Source organism: Myodes glareolus, chromosome 2, assembly GCF_982192425.1.
Source record: "Myodes glareolus chromosome 2, mMyoGla1.1, whole genome shotgun sequence".
Lineage (NCBI taxonomy): Eukaryota > Metazoa > Chordata > Mammalia > Rodentia > Cricetidae > Myodes > Myodes glareolus.
In genome coordinates, this window is record NC_142027.1 from 44425193 (window position 1) to 44443357 (window position 18165).

Below are 18165 nucleotides of genomic sequence, written 5' to 3' on the forward strand. Positions count from 1 at the left end.
TAGGTTAATTTTAATAAATATTGCTATATTATAAATAATTCAAGAGCCCTCAATTATTAGAATTAATATATAAATGATGTCAATATAAATATAATTAAGTATGCTATTTGTTATTTTCAATATTCATAATACTCAAGAAAAATAAGTTACTGATTTAGAGAATTAATAATTTATAATTCTAAGGCAGTATAACATATTATCAAAGATTGTTACTTCCATTATCCCACCCCTAACATATATTTACATATTCACCAAGTACAACCACGTACCTGTTCCTGCAAGTTTTATACTCTACTTTAAGAATTGGCTTACAAGGCTCAGACTTTCTTCCTTCTCTTTGACTTTTTCCTAATGAGAGAAAGAAATAATTAAATCTGACTTAAATTATGTAGAAAGGAGCTGCGGGCAGGCCTGCTTTTCATCCTGCCTGGCTCCCGCACAGCTAGCTTAGCCCCAGAAATAATAACACACAAGTTATATTCATTTAAACACTGCCTGGCCCATTATCTCTAGAGAGTTAGTTACTGACTAACTCTCATATCTTGATATTAACCCATTTCTAATAATCTTGTGGTAGCACCACGAGGTAGTGGCTTACCGGAAAAGATTCAGCATGTCTGACCTGGTGGCTGGCTCCATGGCGTCTGCCTCACTTCCCTTCTTCCCAGCATTCTATTCTGTTTACTCCGCCTACCTAATTTTCTGTCCTATCAAAGGGCCAAGGCAGTCTCTTTATTGACCAATGAAAATAACACAATAGACAGATAACCCTCCTCCATCAAAATTATACTGATCCACGAGAATTTTTTAAAATTTCCATTAAGAAATATAAACATGGAACAATAACATAATGGAAAAATGAAATCTACAAGCCTCTGGGGTGAGTCTAGTAACTTCCTGAACTACAACAACAACTCCTGAACAGGTTACATTGGCAGGTGATACAAACATAACTGAAGCCAAAGCCTCAAGCACAGTTTTAATTGTAGATACTGCTTACAGAAGAGAATAGGACAAGCACAATTTTATATTTCCATCAATGATGATAAAGTTTGAAATAATTTTATTACTTTAGTTATATTATATTGTTAAACTGGTCTTTTTTTATTAAAAATTTCCACTTCCTTCCATTTCCTTCCCCCTCCCCCTACACTTCCTCCCATAGTAACAACAGTTTAAGCTAAAGATAAGGTTTATTTTTAAAGTGCCCATATTTGGCATAAGTTTATGTATTATAATATTTTATTAAATCTATATGCTTTAGGATAATAACAAAAGACTGCTATATGATCAATGAAGTTATTTATAAAGTATTCACCTTTTGGTTCTTTGTAATCTCTAAATATGAATGTATTTCCTTATAAATTATTACATACGCTCATAAAATAAAGTTTAGGACTGATGATACATACATATATAATGAAATACATTATTATTAAAATATATTATCCATGACTCTGTTCTCAACAGTCAGGAAGCTGAGGCAGGAGAGTTGAGTGTTCAAATCCATCAAAGGGTACATAAGATTCTCTTCCCCTCCCCTCCACAAGAAAAAAAAAGAACAAAAAGAAAGGAAGAGAAAAAGATAAAATCTTTTTAATAAAATCTATATAATTCTCAATAATTTATCTATACTAGAAGTAAACTTTCATATTGCAGAAAGTTCTGTGACATAAAGCATATGATAGACTTACAAAATCATTCTGCTTCATTTAAAAATGTTATTACAATGATTAATTTACTGTGTGGAGAGTACTCATTATAGAGATAAGAGAACTTTCAGTTCTCTCATTTTGCGATTTGGGTCCCAAGCATTAAAATTAGGTTGTAAGGTCCCATTAATGTTCAGTCTTCAGCTCTAACAGTTTACTTTTAGAAAGCAGTTTCTTACTTTGATTATATCAACACCTGTCAGTAGCTGAAGCATGCTTAAGAGTCATGTTGTACAAAATATTGTATAAAAATCATCAATTTTGTTCATTGCTATTCTCTATAGTCCTAGTATTATATGATATATGTCAGGGTACATAGAAGTAATTGAATTCTAATATGTTTGGAATTTATTACATTGAGCAATACAAACATAAAAATTACAGTATGATGCACCAGAAGTGAATGAGTAACAGATACAACATGCTGTAGAAGCTGTAATTAAACAGGGGTATGGATAGATCAGTTGAACTCCATCAATGGATAAATGACAGAAAAAGAATAAATTCTCCAGGTATAAAATAGTCAATTAATGACAAAATGTGTGACTGATTCTCAGTATAAACATGGACAGCTTCTGAATTTGGGAGTAATAGATTCAAATAAATCAACATTTCAGAACATGGCTGAAATTAACAAAAAAATTGAAAATTGTAAGAAATTAGTGCTGGAGACAAACCAAAGTGTGTCAAACCAAACAGGAGGAAAGAAAGTGAATAATGTCAAAAACTGTGAAATAACATTAGTCATTACCATACACACAAGTGTAATACTGAAAGGCTAGAGAAGAAATGGTAAATTGATAAAGAGACAACCCCAGGACGAAACAATCCAAGCAAAAATGCTGAAAGACAGAAAGAATCTTAAAGGCAGAAAGAAAAGCCAAGATGAAAATGGTTGCATGAAAAGGAGCCCCAAGGAAGATTAAATGTCAACTTCAGAAACATTAAAGCCCCAGAGCAGAGAGCAAGATATTCCAAGTATTAAAAAAAGAAAAAAAAGAACTGTCAACTAAGAATTTCATGTTGGACAAAATCATCTTTCAACAAGAAATTAAAATAAAAACATTTCTCCTAAAACAAAACTGAATTTGCATCACCAGAACTCTCTTAACAAAAATATAGTAATAAAAGGTGCTTTTCAGGCTGAAACAGATGGGCCATAGATGGGGATTTGAATTTATATAAAAAATACTGTACAAAGTTTCCATTATTTTGTATTTCCCTTGACATTATCTATTTCACCCATGCTCTTAATTTTATATGTAGAATGGTACAGAATATAAGTTTGAGAGTTTTTAAGTTTTTAATTTCTGCATTTACCATATCATTTCTAATTTCATGTTTTTGTATTTCTAAATGGATTAGCTTAGGTAAAGATAGTTTTTAAAAAGTCTGTTTTCTTTCCTTATATCAGTGTTTTATTTCTTTGTTGTATGGTTTTGCTTTTACTGCTATTAACTTCTGTCATGATATTTCATTTCTATTTTAATAAATAAAGTTTGCCTGAAGATCAGAGAGTAAAACAGCCACTTGGGTCAGTCATTGTTGTCAATACAAGTTAGACAAAGCAGGTGATGTTATCAAAGGTTTTAGGAGGTGAGTGTACCTAAGCTCAAAGATTAAAGGTGAAATGCTTAGAATAAATGACAAAAATAATTCTTGGAAGATTTCTAAAAAGCAAAAAGATACTGAGTGGAAAACCATGAAAATATTTTGAGCAGTTTAATAGAATGGAAATGCAGAACAAGAAGCCGTTAAACAGATGATGAATCAGTTGGAATTGGTTTACTGGAAATCAGTAACAAAAATATCGACAAAAACAAATACAAAAATTAAGACTCAGAGGTGTCTTTTACAACACCAGAAGTCCTAACAAAGCTGAATCATATTCCAGAACAAGAAACATACATAAAAATATATTAAAGGTAGGTGGCAAAAAAGTTCTAAAAATTTGTTAGAACTATAAATAGAAAAATTAAACAATCAAAACAAGATGAGACATAACATTTTTGTGTTGCTACAAATAAAAGATACAAAAATTGCCTGAAAACACCAGAAGGAGAAAACACATTCTAAATCGTAGACGCAAAGTTCAAAACACTGAGGACTGATCATTTAGAAAGCATTGGAACTAGAAGATGATTGACTATTATTAAAGCAGTCGTTACATTACATGAATCCCCACCTAGCAGACTCTAAGCTCATAGCCTGATATTGTCCATAAATCTATATCTAGCAAAATAGTCTTCAAGAATGGAGATAAAAGATAATTTCAAATAAAAGAAGCTCAATGTTATAATTTTACCAGACCTACATGAAATGGAAGTAATGCCTACAAATAAATTAAATTATGCAGAGTATTTTGTCTCTTAATTACAATACATGTGACCATTTAAAAATCAAAATATCTGTGTATGATATACAATTATAGTATAAACGATAATGAAGGTAGATAAGTAGATCTATATGGTTACAAGATGTCTATATATTAAATGAAGTGTTATAATTTTAGCACTAACATATTGAAACATTGTGACACTTGCAATAAACAATAGGAAAAGATAAAGTATCTATGAATTAAAATGCATTTCTAATAATAATATTTAAATTACTTGAAAATAGAAAAACAAAGAAAAGCAAACAAATATAGTATGAACAACAGAAAACAAACAATAATAACTAGACATAAATCTAGTCTTACTAGTAATTATATTTAATGTCAATGGACTAAACAGACTAACCCTAAGACAGTAAAACAAAAAAGCCTAAAATACGTTCTTTATAGAAGAGCTCATGGATGGGCTCTGCCAATCTGCAGCTGTAGTCTCCACAGTCTCTTTTCAAAGTGTGTGTCTTACCATGTGGAACTGTGGTTTGGAAAGGACGATTTGGGCTTTTCAGGTTCCATAAAGTCAAGCTACCATCCGAATGGCTGCACATGAATTGTTTGCCCTCATGATGCCAATCAATTGAATGAATAGCCTGGTAATATAACAACAACAAAAAACAAGTACAGAGGGGAAGGTAGATATATTATATCATCATATATTCTGAAAACAGCAATGATTTCATTTTAAAGTTGTATTAATAGCTACAGTAGTGTAGTATCTTCTATAAAATAGTTTTTAAAGAAAGATCTACTGAATTAGTATTTAAAATTGAATTTCTAAATCTTTATATCTTTTGTGAATAAATTAATCACCATAATTTAACCATTTTGTTGAATACAATGAGACAAGTCCCAGTGGGCAAGAAAATCAAAAAGGTGTATAAAACACCTCCTCCCAAGAAACATAAAATGAAGGTCAATATGGGTGAATACTAATCATATTTATTGTTCAAAACATTAAGCACATGTGTGCTTATACAGTTACAAAACTGAATTCTTTACATAACCAAGTGTGAAATTTTCAGCCAATAAATATTATATTAGAGTTACAGCTAACTGCTGTCTTGACAAACCATTAAACATAAAAAAAAATAAGATGATTCAGACCTCAAGATAAGACTAAACTGAACATAAAATGCAGCATGATATCCTGGGCTTGTACGATTTTGTTTTTCTTTTCGTTTCTTCTCAGTTTAGTCATAATTTCTATGCAGAGACTTTCCTCTTAACAGTCTCAAACAAAAGCAATTAGAAACATTTTTTTATTGTCTTCTCTGTTTATTTCTTTTCTCTTCTGCAGGCAGTTCAAACAAGATAGCACGTCTTTTATCAACTTTGCTGATCCTCAATCAATTCAAAATTCTCTGAAACTACTTGGTCAGCAGAAGCAGAGGATGAGAGTACAGCCCCCAAGCCTCATCTGAACCCACTGGGGAGGAGATAAAAAATACAGCTACTACTATAAATGAAGTAGAATTTCAGTAAATAGAGCAATGATGAAGCATTGTCTTGTTTTAGAGATCAAGACGAGAAATAATGTATAACTAAGGAGCTGCTAACCGAGCTGATGGAGGGTATTTGATTTTTTTTGTTTATTTAGTTACATCACATTTTTCCATTGGAACAGGAACTTAATGTAAACCAAATATCAATAATCAATTCAAGAAAAAACATAAAACAAAGAATTTAAAGGATAAATATGAGTCATATTTTGTCAATGGTAACTTTTTCTTGAAAGCAAAAGTTTAAAAACTATATAACAATCTGACAAAAGGAAATATGCAGTTTCCATGGAATCAAAATATTACCCTTATGTCAAATTGAAAGGTTTCTTTGAGCTTATTGAAGAAATACCAATATAATGAACAACAAAACTATAACTATTGTAAAATAAATTCTTGCCTTTTATTATTTAGAAAAATTCCACTCTGCATTCTAGGCTGGCCTGAAACTTACTGTGTATCTCTAGTTGGCTCTGAACTTGAGGAACTCCTTCACTGGGTTAGGATCAGGCTGTGGGTCTATACATTTTCTCGCTCTCTACTTTTGCTAACCAAGTAGCTTCAGAGAAGTTAAATTGACTGCGGTTCAGCAAAGTTGACAGAAGTGCTATTTTGTTTGAACTGCCTTTCCCATGCAGCTGGGAGTAGAGGCATAACCTATAACACATAGCTGAAAACAATTTTTTGCAGCTAATTATTTCTCAATATAATACTGGATTTCCAACAAAATCCAATTCGTCTATTACTAATCATCAAGGGACAGTTAGACAGTTCAATTAGCTTTTTGGTGCCTACAGACTAATATGATTTTAAAATACAAAAGAGACAAAGAGAACGTTCATATTGAGAAAGCAATTACCAGTAGAAATTTCTTGAAGGTAAGAAAAAAATATATCATTAAGAGAAAGTGAGTAACATGTCCCAGATGTGTGAACTGTTTAATAAGATGCAGTAAATTATACTTTAAAAAATTATCACAGCTTTAATTCTCATTTTCAGATCCTGTTAACAGGGAGTCATTCAAATGTCCTGATGTAGAGAATCACATGATCTGATTATGTCTTTGAAAGGTAATCTATTAATGAAGAATATACAGAAAGGTAGATGTTAAGAGACTCATAGCCAGTCAAGCAATTTTATGTAGAGTACTGGGTGTAGAAATGACAAAGAGAAAATGAGAGAATGTGAATAATAATAAAGACAAAATCAAAAAGCCTATAAAACTGATTGTTTATGATATATGAAGAAGAGAGAAATAGAAAGGATTACCATTGACATTCTAAACTGGTTTTAAAAGAAAAAAGAACATAGAAAGTGGTATGTGTAATCAAATATAAATTACATTCTGGTGATATTTATTTTGACTTACCTATTAAATTGTTAGACATTTAAATTTAAAGTTTAAGAGAGGGAAAAGGCCAGGGATTTTTAGTTGTATTAAGCTTATTGCTTACACAGATAGTATTAGAAATGAGAGTCTGTACAAATAAACATAAGTTAGAGGAGGCAACAAAAGACAGACATAGTTTTAAGTGGGAGGGGCTCACTACATCATTCAGCCAGCCTCACACTAGTGGCACAACTTGTCTTCCTGCCTTAGTCTCTCAAATGCCTAGTATGTGCCGGTGTTCCAGACTTGAGAATCTATAATTTAAATGAATCAGAGATGGAGAAAAGAGGCAAATAAACAAGACAAGTACAAACAAACAAAAAAAAGAAATAATTTTAAGAACGAACTTTGAAAAATTACAGCAGAGACCACTATGTACAGTGCTGGGAAGAGTATATATGATTTATAAAACCATCTTAGGGGTTTATTAAAGATAGTTTTTAGTTATGACAAAATACTAAGAAAGTTTGAAAAGTTTTTCAGCAATATAAAGTTTATAACTGTCTCTATTAGAATGACAGGAACTACAAATGTGTAGTATAATACATAACAATTTATTTATGTGTGTATATAATTTATGTCAATACATAAAATAATCTCTATGTATAAATTATATAGACAATCATATTCTATTAAATATATATATATATATATATATATATATATATATATTGGTTTTTCAAGACAGGGTTTCTCTGTAGCTTTAGAGCCTGTCCTGGCCAGGCAGTGGTGGCACACGCCTTTAATCCCAGCACTAGGGAGGCAAAGGCAGGTGGATCTCTGTGAGTTTGAGGCCTGTCTGGTCTACAAGAGCTAATTCAGAATATTTCTAATCTTTATTTCAAAGTTCAGTTTCAGAATTAATATGCTTATTTCTTGAGGTTGAAAAACTTATTTTCATACAGTTTAGGCTAAAGAAAAGCATAATTTTCAGCATTTTCCTTTTGGTTTCCTATTGATCTGATCTTTTCTGACTCTGACAGGTTAAACAGTGTTTGGATTTTTCTCTAGCTCTTAGTCTTAAAAAAGGAAGAAGTATTTATAACGTATCACTGTGTTTTGTGTATTTAACAACAGCAAAAAGCCAGCTCAGCTCTGTGGAGTCATTTTTGCTTATGATTCCGATGTACTAAACATGAATATGAAGAACATAATTAATTGTGTGATATTACTTGCATGGTTGTTTTTCACCAATCATTATCAAATTGCTCAGACACTACACAATTAACTTCTGGACTCTTTGGCAACAAAACTATCCCATATATATGATAAAGTATTAGTTTTAGAGAACCATTCAGAAATGAACTGTGAATTTTATGAAATAACAATTGCTATCAAGACTTTATTTTGATTTTTAGTAATGTGTTTACATACATATGTGAGTATGTGCATATGAGTATAGTGCCTGAGGAGAGCAGAAGAGGGAATCAGATCCATAGAGCTGGAGTTACATATAGTTGTGAGCTACCAGATGTGGATGTTGGAAACACCAATATCCTGTGCAAGAGCAGTATATGCTCTTAACCATTAAGACATTTCTCTAGCCCAATAAATATATCTTTAGGGACCAAAACTTTAAACTTTTAATTGTTATAATATAATAGGAAAGAAAATGTTGCGTATTCTAAGGCAACTAGAAGTCCATTGGGTGATATTTTTATTCTTCTAATCTAAAAATGAAGTGTTATAAAAAGAAATAGATGGGACTCTTTTCTATTTACTTCCATGCTTCCTTAAATTATGTGACATCTATCCATATAAGATTGGGTGTTGGCTAGGCAGAGATTTTGGATCTTCATTTTCCTTCTGTCTTGTCTCACTCCTACTTGACTTCTAATCTAAGGGCGTAGAAAATCATCTTTGCTACCCAGCCTCAAGAAATGAGTTCCCTTTTTATCTTCTCTCAGCTGTACTGTCTTCATATTAGTTTCCTCTAAATGGGAATAAAGGTCTGGAATTAAGAGTCCAACTAATATGTCATCTGGGAGAAACCTAATCAAGAATCAATTATATATAATAAAATTTACCTCAAGATACTTAGTGTCATTTATTTGTTCTTATACACAAAACAATTTCATTATTCTAAGAAGATAAATAATAAAGGGGAAAGGCTTTTCAAACTGTCTTGAACTCTTAGCCACAAAGAAAATGAATTGTTTAGGAAGTCTTGACTAGCGCCTTTAGAAACTTGAAAGTCAAGAAGCAAGATGTGAGTATGGAACCTACATAAAAGAAAGGAAATGAGACAAATCAAGAAAGCGTCATAAAGGAAAGAATAGATACAAAGCCAAAAATAGGTATAATCTTCCCAGTTGGCTGTCAAGGCAGAATTCTCATTCAAAAATAATCAACAGTTGGAATTTATACAAGTAACAAAAGAATATTTAACACTGAGTAAGGACGGGTAGGGTCCCAGTGATCAAAAATATTAGTAAAGCACAAAACTTCCGAGCAGAAAACTGACACATAGTCCCCAAAATTTCCAAATATGTCAGCAGAAATCACTTACCTCATCATAATAAACTCTCAGTTCTGCTCTTTTAGATTTCAAGTCCCAGAATACTACAGTACCATTTTCATAACCTATTAAAAGCTGGAAAACAGTAAAACAACCATTTTCTTAATTCTGATATTAATTTTAATGGTGCTCAAATAAAAAGTTATAATAATCCTATAAATAAAAAGCATGTTACACAACACAGCCTGATTTGTCCTACCTTTTCGAGCACTTAAATATGCTTCCTACTACTTTAAAATTGTTTTTTAAGACAAAGATGCTGATACAGCAATTAACAAATTAAAGGGTCAATAACTTTTGCTGCAATATAAACATAACCAGAGAACTCTGCTTGTTCCAAAGAACCAAGGAAACATGTAAATAAACATGATATAATATATTTTATGTGAAAATTGAAAGATAAATAAGAGAAAATGAAAACAAAATAATTGATGAAATGTTATATTTAATTGGCTACTAATATACCATTTAGTACTACACACCTGAAAAAGTACATAAAAATAATTTTAAATTTTGTCATATCAACTCATTTACTTTGAGCAAATGTTTTATGATATTCCCACTTGAAGATGCTGTGCAGCCCCTCATTCTGGGAATCAAATGTAGGACCTTGTACATGTTAGGCAGAATCTCTGAGACTGAAATACATCCAAAGCCTTGAGTACATAGCTTAAACTAATGGCTTATACACCTTTGGAAGTTAAAACTTTTTAAAAATTCTCTATTAAATTAATATTAGCTAATTGTAGCCTACAGTATAAATTTTACAGGGTCTAAAATCAATCACCCTGGAGACAAATGTCTGTTGGGGACTTTCTAAATTAGATTAGTGGAGGTGAGTAGATCTGTTCTAAAAGTAGGCCGCAACATTCCATGGTGGAGGTCTCTGGATCATCTAACCAGGAGAAAACTTGCTGAGCATAAGCGTGCATCACTCTTTCCTTCTGACTCTGGAGATAATGTGATCTGCAGCATCATGCTTCTGTCTGTGTGCCTTCCCCACCATAACAGACTTTCCTTCAACCACAAACAAGAACCACCTAATTCCATAACTTGCTTTGGTCAGATGTTCTGTTTCAGCAATAAGAAAAGTAACTACCAATACAATGGTGCTTATACTTAAATCAGTGTAAAGTATTTGAAAAGTAATAGTTTTCCTTTTAAAATAGAAGAATTTGAAACAGTTAAAATTGAAACATTATCAAAGAAATATATTTTTACTTATCCTATTCATGTTTTTATGTATATGATATTTTGCCTGCATAGTATGTAGACCACATGCATGTCTGGTTCCTGTTGAGACCAGAATTGAGCATCAGAGTCCCTGACCCTGGAATTACAGTCAGTTGAGAGCTGCCAAGACCTGAACTGAGATCATCTTCAAGAGTAACAAGTACTCTCAAACACTGACCCATTTTGCCAGCCCCTAGACTTATTTTTAATGTAGCTATACCTTATATCCAAATGTGAAGTTAAGGAACTACACATCATAATGTTTAAATTTATTTGACAAAAGTGTTGAACTTTCTGATATGCCAACTTAAAGGAAATTATTTTTAAAAAATTTAAATTGAGAGTTTAGAGGGAAGAAAAGAAAGGGGAAATGACGTAATTATACTAATCTCAAAATTAAAAGAAAAAAATTTTAATAATGTTCAATATCCTTAGCTATCGTGAAGATACAAATGAAAACTATTTTCAGATTTCATCTTAACCCAATCAGAAGGGCTAGGATAAAATAAATTAATGAATAACACCTGCAAATGACAGCAAATGTTGATGGGTGATGGAGAAAGGGGAAACTGACTCACTGATGGTGCAGACACTACGGTGGTTCTTCAGAAAGATAGAGGTAGTCTACCCTGTGATCATACCACCCATGGACATATGCAAAGGACTGTATATCTTACTACAGAGATACTTGTTTATCCATGTTCATTGCTGCTCTCACAATAACCGAGAAATGGAAACAGCTTAGATGCCCATCAACTGAAGAAATGCATAATGAAATGTGACACACTAATACAATGCTAGATTATTCAGCTATAAAGGAAAATAAAATTATATAACGTTAGGATAAATGGGTAGAACTAGGGGGAAAAAAACCTATCCTAGGTGAGATAACCCAGACCCAGAAAGATACTCTGTGAGATGTAATTCGTAGATGGCAGGGTTACTATGGCCAAGAGCTGTTGGCTGTACAAGTTATAGCCCTAGGGGAGAACCTATCATTATTATTTTGTTAAATGGATATTGTGTAAAACCAATCCCTAAAGACTTACTGCTATACACATAGATTAATGTGTCTCTCGTCCCTCCTTAGAAAAGTTTTGTGCAGTAAATGAAAACTAAAACAGTGCTGCTACTGGCCAAGGCCAATGTGCAGAAAATAAGAGACTGCAGATTAGATGGACTTAAAATCAGAGAAAGCAAGAAGTTGTATGGGTAGGGAGATGGGATTGAATATGAAAAGAGTTGTGGATGGGTATGAACAAAATATAAGATATGAAATTCTTAAAGTATTAATGAAAACATCTTTAAATACCACATAATGAAATACACATAAATATTAATTGAAATTTATACTTTTAAAAAGACATATGAAAAGTTACCAGTATTGCCAATAACTAAACAATGTTAAATGGTAGGAATCTTTGTCTTACTTCTGCCCAAAGGGAAAAACAAACTCAGCACTAAGGAGGATATATTCACAGGTTTATGTAAGCTTCACAGTTTCGGGTCCATGAAGTTTCTTTTTTCCCTTAGAGTGAGAAAAGATCATTTTCATCATTAAGGGAATTTTACTAAAGCCGCTTTTGTATCAGCTTTCTTTGTGTTATTCTTTTTCTGCTAATATACAAAGATATTGATTTTAAAAAAGTTAAATTATATCCCAAGGATAAAGAAGAATTGGTTGTGATCTTTTGTGACTTCGCCTTCAGATTTTGTTTGTTTATTCTACTGAGGTGTAACCTTGTTATGCAGACCTGGAATTGATGATCCGATTGATCCGGCCTCCCAAAGAGCTAGGAAGATAGGCATAAGCCAACGACCTGGCTTCATTTATTGTTTTTCTGCTTTTGTTTCATTAGTTAACATCATGGATTCATGTATTGCCCTTATAGCCTAGCTGCTTTTTTTTTTTTTACAGCAATTTATACCCATACTGCCAGATGGTTAAATATTGCCACCTGGCCTCTAACAACTAGATAATCAATCCCCACAGATATTATGAGACTGGCTCTTTGCCATCATTTCCTGCTGTCAACAAAGACCTTTAAAAAAGATAGCCACTACCTACTGTTCTAACTGTGTTGTGTTACCTGCTTTTCCAGAGTATTCCTGCCTTCCTAAGTAGAAACAGTACCCTTAGAAGGCTCTTAGGTGGCACGGAGGAGGTGACTTCGTTAATACTCTCCATTTTTGCTTCTTCTGATCTGATCCCTTCTTTAATACTGCATAGAAGGTATGGTTGGTATTTCTAGTTACCATATGTCTCTGTTGAGTCAAGGCTTCAAAGGATTAGCCCTGCAAACTATTAGGGCATGTGTCCTTGTCAAAGGATTAAACTCCAAAACATGCCCTATGTAACACATTGATTTCTATACAGCCTCCAGGTTCAAACCCTTAAAAATCATTGCTAAATGTATTCCTTCGGTGACTGACAACATTAGGTCCTCAGTTTCTTTTGTAAATATATATTCTACCTACTTTATGAATATTCTGTTTCCTTAAAGAGAAAGACTTATGTATCGATGTTAGATTGTAATGATATCTGAGGTGTGATTCTGTTTTTAGACCTGAGTTCATGACTCCATGTATCTATGTGAATATAATTATCAATCTCCTAAAGCAGAAAAATTATTTTCTCTAAGCAACAGTGAAAGTGATAATTTTGCTGGTCAAATGGGTTCATGAAAGTGGAGGCTGTTTCAAAGAGTTACAATTTTCTCAGGTTTATCTTTATGTTTCCCTGTCATAGGTGTGATAGTTGAAAAGCATGATTTTAAAATAAAGTCATATTCAAAACTTCAATATGTAGCCTTATTTTTGAAATAAGGTCTTTTAAATGTACAATTCATTAGAATTTTGTGACAAAATCACCCTGGACTTAGAGTGGACCCAGCCATAAACACAGTGGCTGGTAACCTTCTAGATAAGGAAAAGACACAAAGACACAGGAAAGGTAGTCATAAGAAGATAAATGCAGAAGTCAAGTCAAGCTACACAAGACAAGAAAAGTGACCCATAGAGATGTGACAGCAGTGGTTCCCAACTATAGCCCTAACTAAGTGTTAGGAGACAACGCTAGAAAATCCAAAAAAATGTACTCATGATTGTTTCCTGTACAGAAAATTTTAAGTACACCAGTGCCCTTTTCTGTTTGATAGAATGATGTTCAGATTCCTTAGAAACAGTGTCTTGGAACACAGACATTCTATTTTTGCCTGATACTATCTTGCTTCCATAAGAACCCTAACATCACTACTTCATTTCTTTTCTTACATCACCATCAAGCCTCCAAGAAGAACTTTCCTTTCCACATTGAATTTATCTCAGAAATTTGAAAAAAAATGTTTAAATAAGAAAATATACCAATATATTTCAACAAATTAAAAAGTAAAGAATACTTAACCTGATACTTGTAGAAACACATTCAACAAAATTCAATGTCATTTACAATTTAAAACTTTCTACTAGAAATAGCTGAGAATATTTTTGTTCTTTTTGTGAAGTGAGGGGTGAGTGGATGGCGCCAGAATGTAGGGCCGCAACTTCTTAGCTAAAACTCTAAACCCAGGAATAAATCATTTATATTCAATAATGCCCTGGCCAACAAACCATAAGATACATATAACTCTCTATGTAGAAAAAGAAGAAGCAAAAGTTATCTATATTTGTTAGACTTTCATGAATAATTTACACCAGAGAATCTAAGAACAAATACTAAAAACAAAACATTCAATGATGCTGCCATTTAATAAAACAGTATTTTATATACTAACAATAATCAGCTATTATCAAAATTATTTAATAAAAAATAAGTCAGAGGCCAGCAATACCTGCTCAGCAGGTAAAGGCACCTGCAGCCAAGTTTGGTAACCTGAGTTCAGTTTCCAGAATTTATATGAGAGAAGAAGATCAACCCCACAAGCTGTCCTCTGACTTCCACACACACCCATGGCAGATGCATGTCCCACTCACACACAAACTAAATGCAAAAAAAGTTAACTCCTAACAGCAATAACTCTAAATCAGTATATATAATTAAGTTAATATAAAGTATGTATAATTTTTTATGAGAAATATTTTAAAGTATGTAGTATACACATACAAATACAGATGCATTATTCACATAGTTTAATGCCTCACTGTTCTGGAATTTTCTTTTTAATGTGTGCCTTAGTGAATTATCCATTATCTGTGTATCAACATTCATTTATTTAGCTTTCAGTTAATAGACATATTATTCCTTATTCACATAAATAGTGTAGATATCTGAAGATTATCTAGGTCAAATTATTATTTTTACTATATTTTTTAATGATTTTATTGAGCTATACATTATCTCTGCTCCCCTCCCTGCCTTTCCCCTCCCCACTTCAACTCTCTCCCATGGTCCCCATGCTCCCAATTCACTCAGGAGATCTTGTCTTTTTCTACTTCCCATGTAGATTAGACCCTTATATGTCTTTCTAAAAGTCACTTAAGAGTGAGTACATATGATATTTGTCTTTCTGGGTCTGGGTTACCTCACTCAATATGATGTTTTCTAGATCCATCCATTTGCCTGCAAATTTCAAGATGTCATTATTTTTTTCTGATGTGTAAGTCAAATTATTTAAAGCATGTGTCTTATTTAATAACACTGCTTTCTGTGCCTATATATTTGCATGTCTAATCCAAATTATCAAATAATTGGGATAGTTATATAATATATGCTGTGTTAGTTATGTCTGCATAGCTGCATGGCCTTTTCCATTATCTAGTATGGTTATTTCTAATACTTGCCAGACTGATGAGAAAATTGTAACCACATTTCCCTGACTGCCAATGAGGGTGCTTCTTCTATATCCCCGTAGAAACTATATTTGCACATGAAATAGAACTTTATTTAGTTCAGAAAAAGCTTGTCTCATTTGCTTTTTAAGTATCTAGGACAATTTATTTTGAAATTTGTTTTAGAGGTTATATATATATATGTATATATATATACATATATATATAATTACATCACTTCCTCCTTCCCTTTTCTCCCTCCAAACCCTCTCCTATGTACTCTTTTCCTCTATTTTGAATTAATGACCCCAGTTTTCATTAACGGTTGTTACATGCATATGGGTGTTTGTGTGTGTGTGTGTGTGTATCTATATTCCTTGTTATTTATGTACAGTTTTGCACATTATGATCAACCCTTTCAGTCTGTGTAGCGTCACTTATGTGTTTGTTAAGGACTGACCACTAGGTATTGAACAACCAGCTGGTACGCTATTGCCTGGGAAAGACTGTTTCTCCCACTCTCAGCTTTTCTTAGTTGCCTGTACTTCTTTTTATATGTTGAAGCTTAACAAGCTTTCGTCAACAAAAAATAAACTCTGATAAATAGCATTGCATTCTATTTATAGATCAATTTAGATGTACCTAATATTGGGTCATCAGTTGAACTTGCCTTCCATGTTGAATCTTTGTTAGACTACACAATTCTTATTCTTTAAAATAAATAATTCACAAAAATGTAAACCTACAGTAAAAAATATCATAATTTTATGGTACCTATTAAGAATTATATACTTGACAAAATATCTATAAAGACAATGTTTTAGAAATCAAGCTACCAACTATTTCATTATCAAAGGAAAATTATGAAATAATTAGGATTTTTTATAATCAATAATGTGTTAGCTACATATGCATAGCTGTGACCAAAATATCTAGGAGATCAACTAAAGGGAGAAAAGATTTATTATGATTTATAGTTTCAAACAATTAGTCCTTATTAATCTTGAGGATGAGGAAGAACTGAGCTTTTCATGTCAGGGAAGGCCACAACGCAAAGAAATTGCATCTGGGAAGAGGCCAGGGGAGAAATAGACCCAAGAAATCCCTTGTGAGCTACTCCTCCAACTAGACTCCATTTCCTACTTTTCCCACCCCTAATAATGCTATCCTATTATGAAGCCACCAGGGACTGTCCCACTGAGCAAGTCAGAGGCCTTATTTTCTAACCATCCCTAGAAACTCCAGCACAGAAACACTCAAAGGAGAGTTTCCCTAATCCCTTGGACCTTATCCCAATGAAATGGCAAATATTTTCTATATTAATGTATACTTAAAAGAAAATCAAAACTATCTAATTTGTATTACTGGATATTAGTTATGACTTTGTTGATATCAAAGCCAAATAACAAATACACGATTAATGACAAAGTTAATCATACTACTGAGGTAAATCATATGGTATTTAGAAATAAAAGCTGCTCTGTAACCTTCTCAACAAAGCATATTTAAGATTCAAATTTAGTTTTAGGCAAACTAAACACTTAAAGCATTAGTAGCAAGTGTATTCCATTTATTTGTTTACTTGCTCATTCATACTTTAGGTATTATTTTTAGATGCCACTGAATGCTACAAACCAATTAAGATGTTAAATCTCAAGAAACAGTTTAAAACATCTTTTTCTAAAAACAAGGAAAACCAAAGCAAGAATGACGCAGTGTACTTACTTTCCCTTCATCTCTTGGGCTATCACTTAAATGAACAACTGGGCCTGGATGAGTCTTGGTGGATCTGTTAAATTAATAGCAATAATTTAAAACTAGGCACTAGAGAATGACAAAGAAATTAAAATTAAGCCGAATACACTTCAGTGTTGTAGGGCTAAGTGAAATTGGCACAGTTCAACTTTACCTCTTAAGGACACATAACATCCACAAAGAGCCTTCACAGAAAGTAAAGACTATTTAAATCCTAGAAACTATTGTAAAGTGGTCAGTCATTCTAGGCTTCTCTTATAGTGATTTCTCAAAGTGAATCAAAGGACTATATAGATTAGATACTGAGAAATTTTGTGAATGAATTCATTCACCCAATTGACAATGTATTTTCTCATCTAAAACTGGATATAGTACCACTGACCTTATCAAAAAAATATTTTTCAGATTATATATATTTTTATCCAAATTTAATGGCAAAAGATAGATCATATTCAATAGTTTGAGATAATTGTTCTACTTAAAAATCAGAATTACTATTTATATTCAATAATATATTCTCAAAGGAATTAAACAAGGCTACAAAGAACAGTTTATAGAGTTTTTAGTTCTATATAAGTAATATATACTTAAATATTATTGTAGTGTTCTAGAAAGGTAAATGCTCCTTATAAAGAATAGTGTTCTTAATTATTCTCTAATAAATAGTAAGTCAATAAACAAAAACTGCCATCTGTCTATTGGATTTGGTTGGAACAACAATTGTTAAAATGTACTGCATGATAAACCAGTGGAAACAAGATGTTTCATAGAAAGGAAAATCTATAATCAAAAAGTTTGGAAACTCTAAACTAAACAATGTAAAATATTTTGTCTATAAAATGCATAGTAAGTCTACATTCAAATGCAACCATATATTCAATTGTTTCCAAAACTATTGA

The 18165-nt window shown here is 32.3% G+C and overlaps 1 protein-coding gene across 10 annotated transcripts in view; it reads right to left on the reverse strand.

The window, feature by feature from the left end:
* Window positions 1-18165, reverse strand: part of Stxbp5l (syntaxin binding protein 5L) — a 242937-nt gene that overhangs the window by 133754 nt on the left and 91018 nt on the right. For all 10 annotated transcript variants that reach the window (XM_087899973.1, XM_087899960.1, XM_087899957.1 and 7 more), the window contains exons 7-10: window positions 17237-17300; window positions 9503-9586; window positions 4571-4694; window positions 270-348 (exon numbers count right to left, since the gene is read on the reverse strand). In XM_087899973.1, the coding sequence (XP_087756099.1) occupies window positions 270-348; window positions 4571-4694; window positions 9503-9586; window positions 17237-17300 (351 nt within the window). The remainder of the gene's footprint in view (window positions 1-269; window positions 349-4570; window positions 4695-9502; window positions 9587-17236; window positions 17301-18165) is intronic.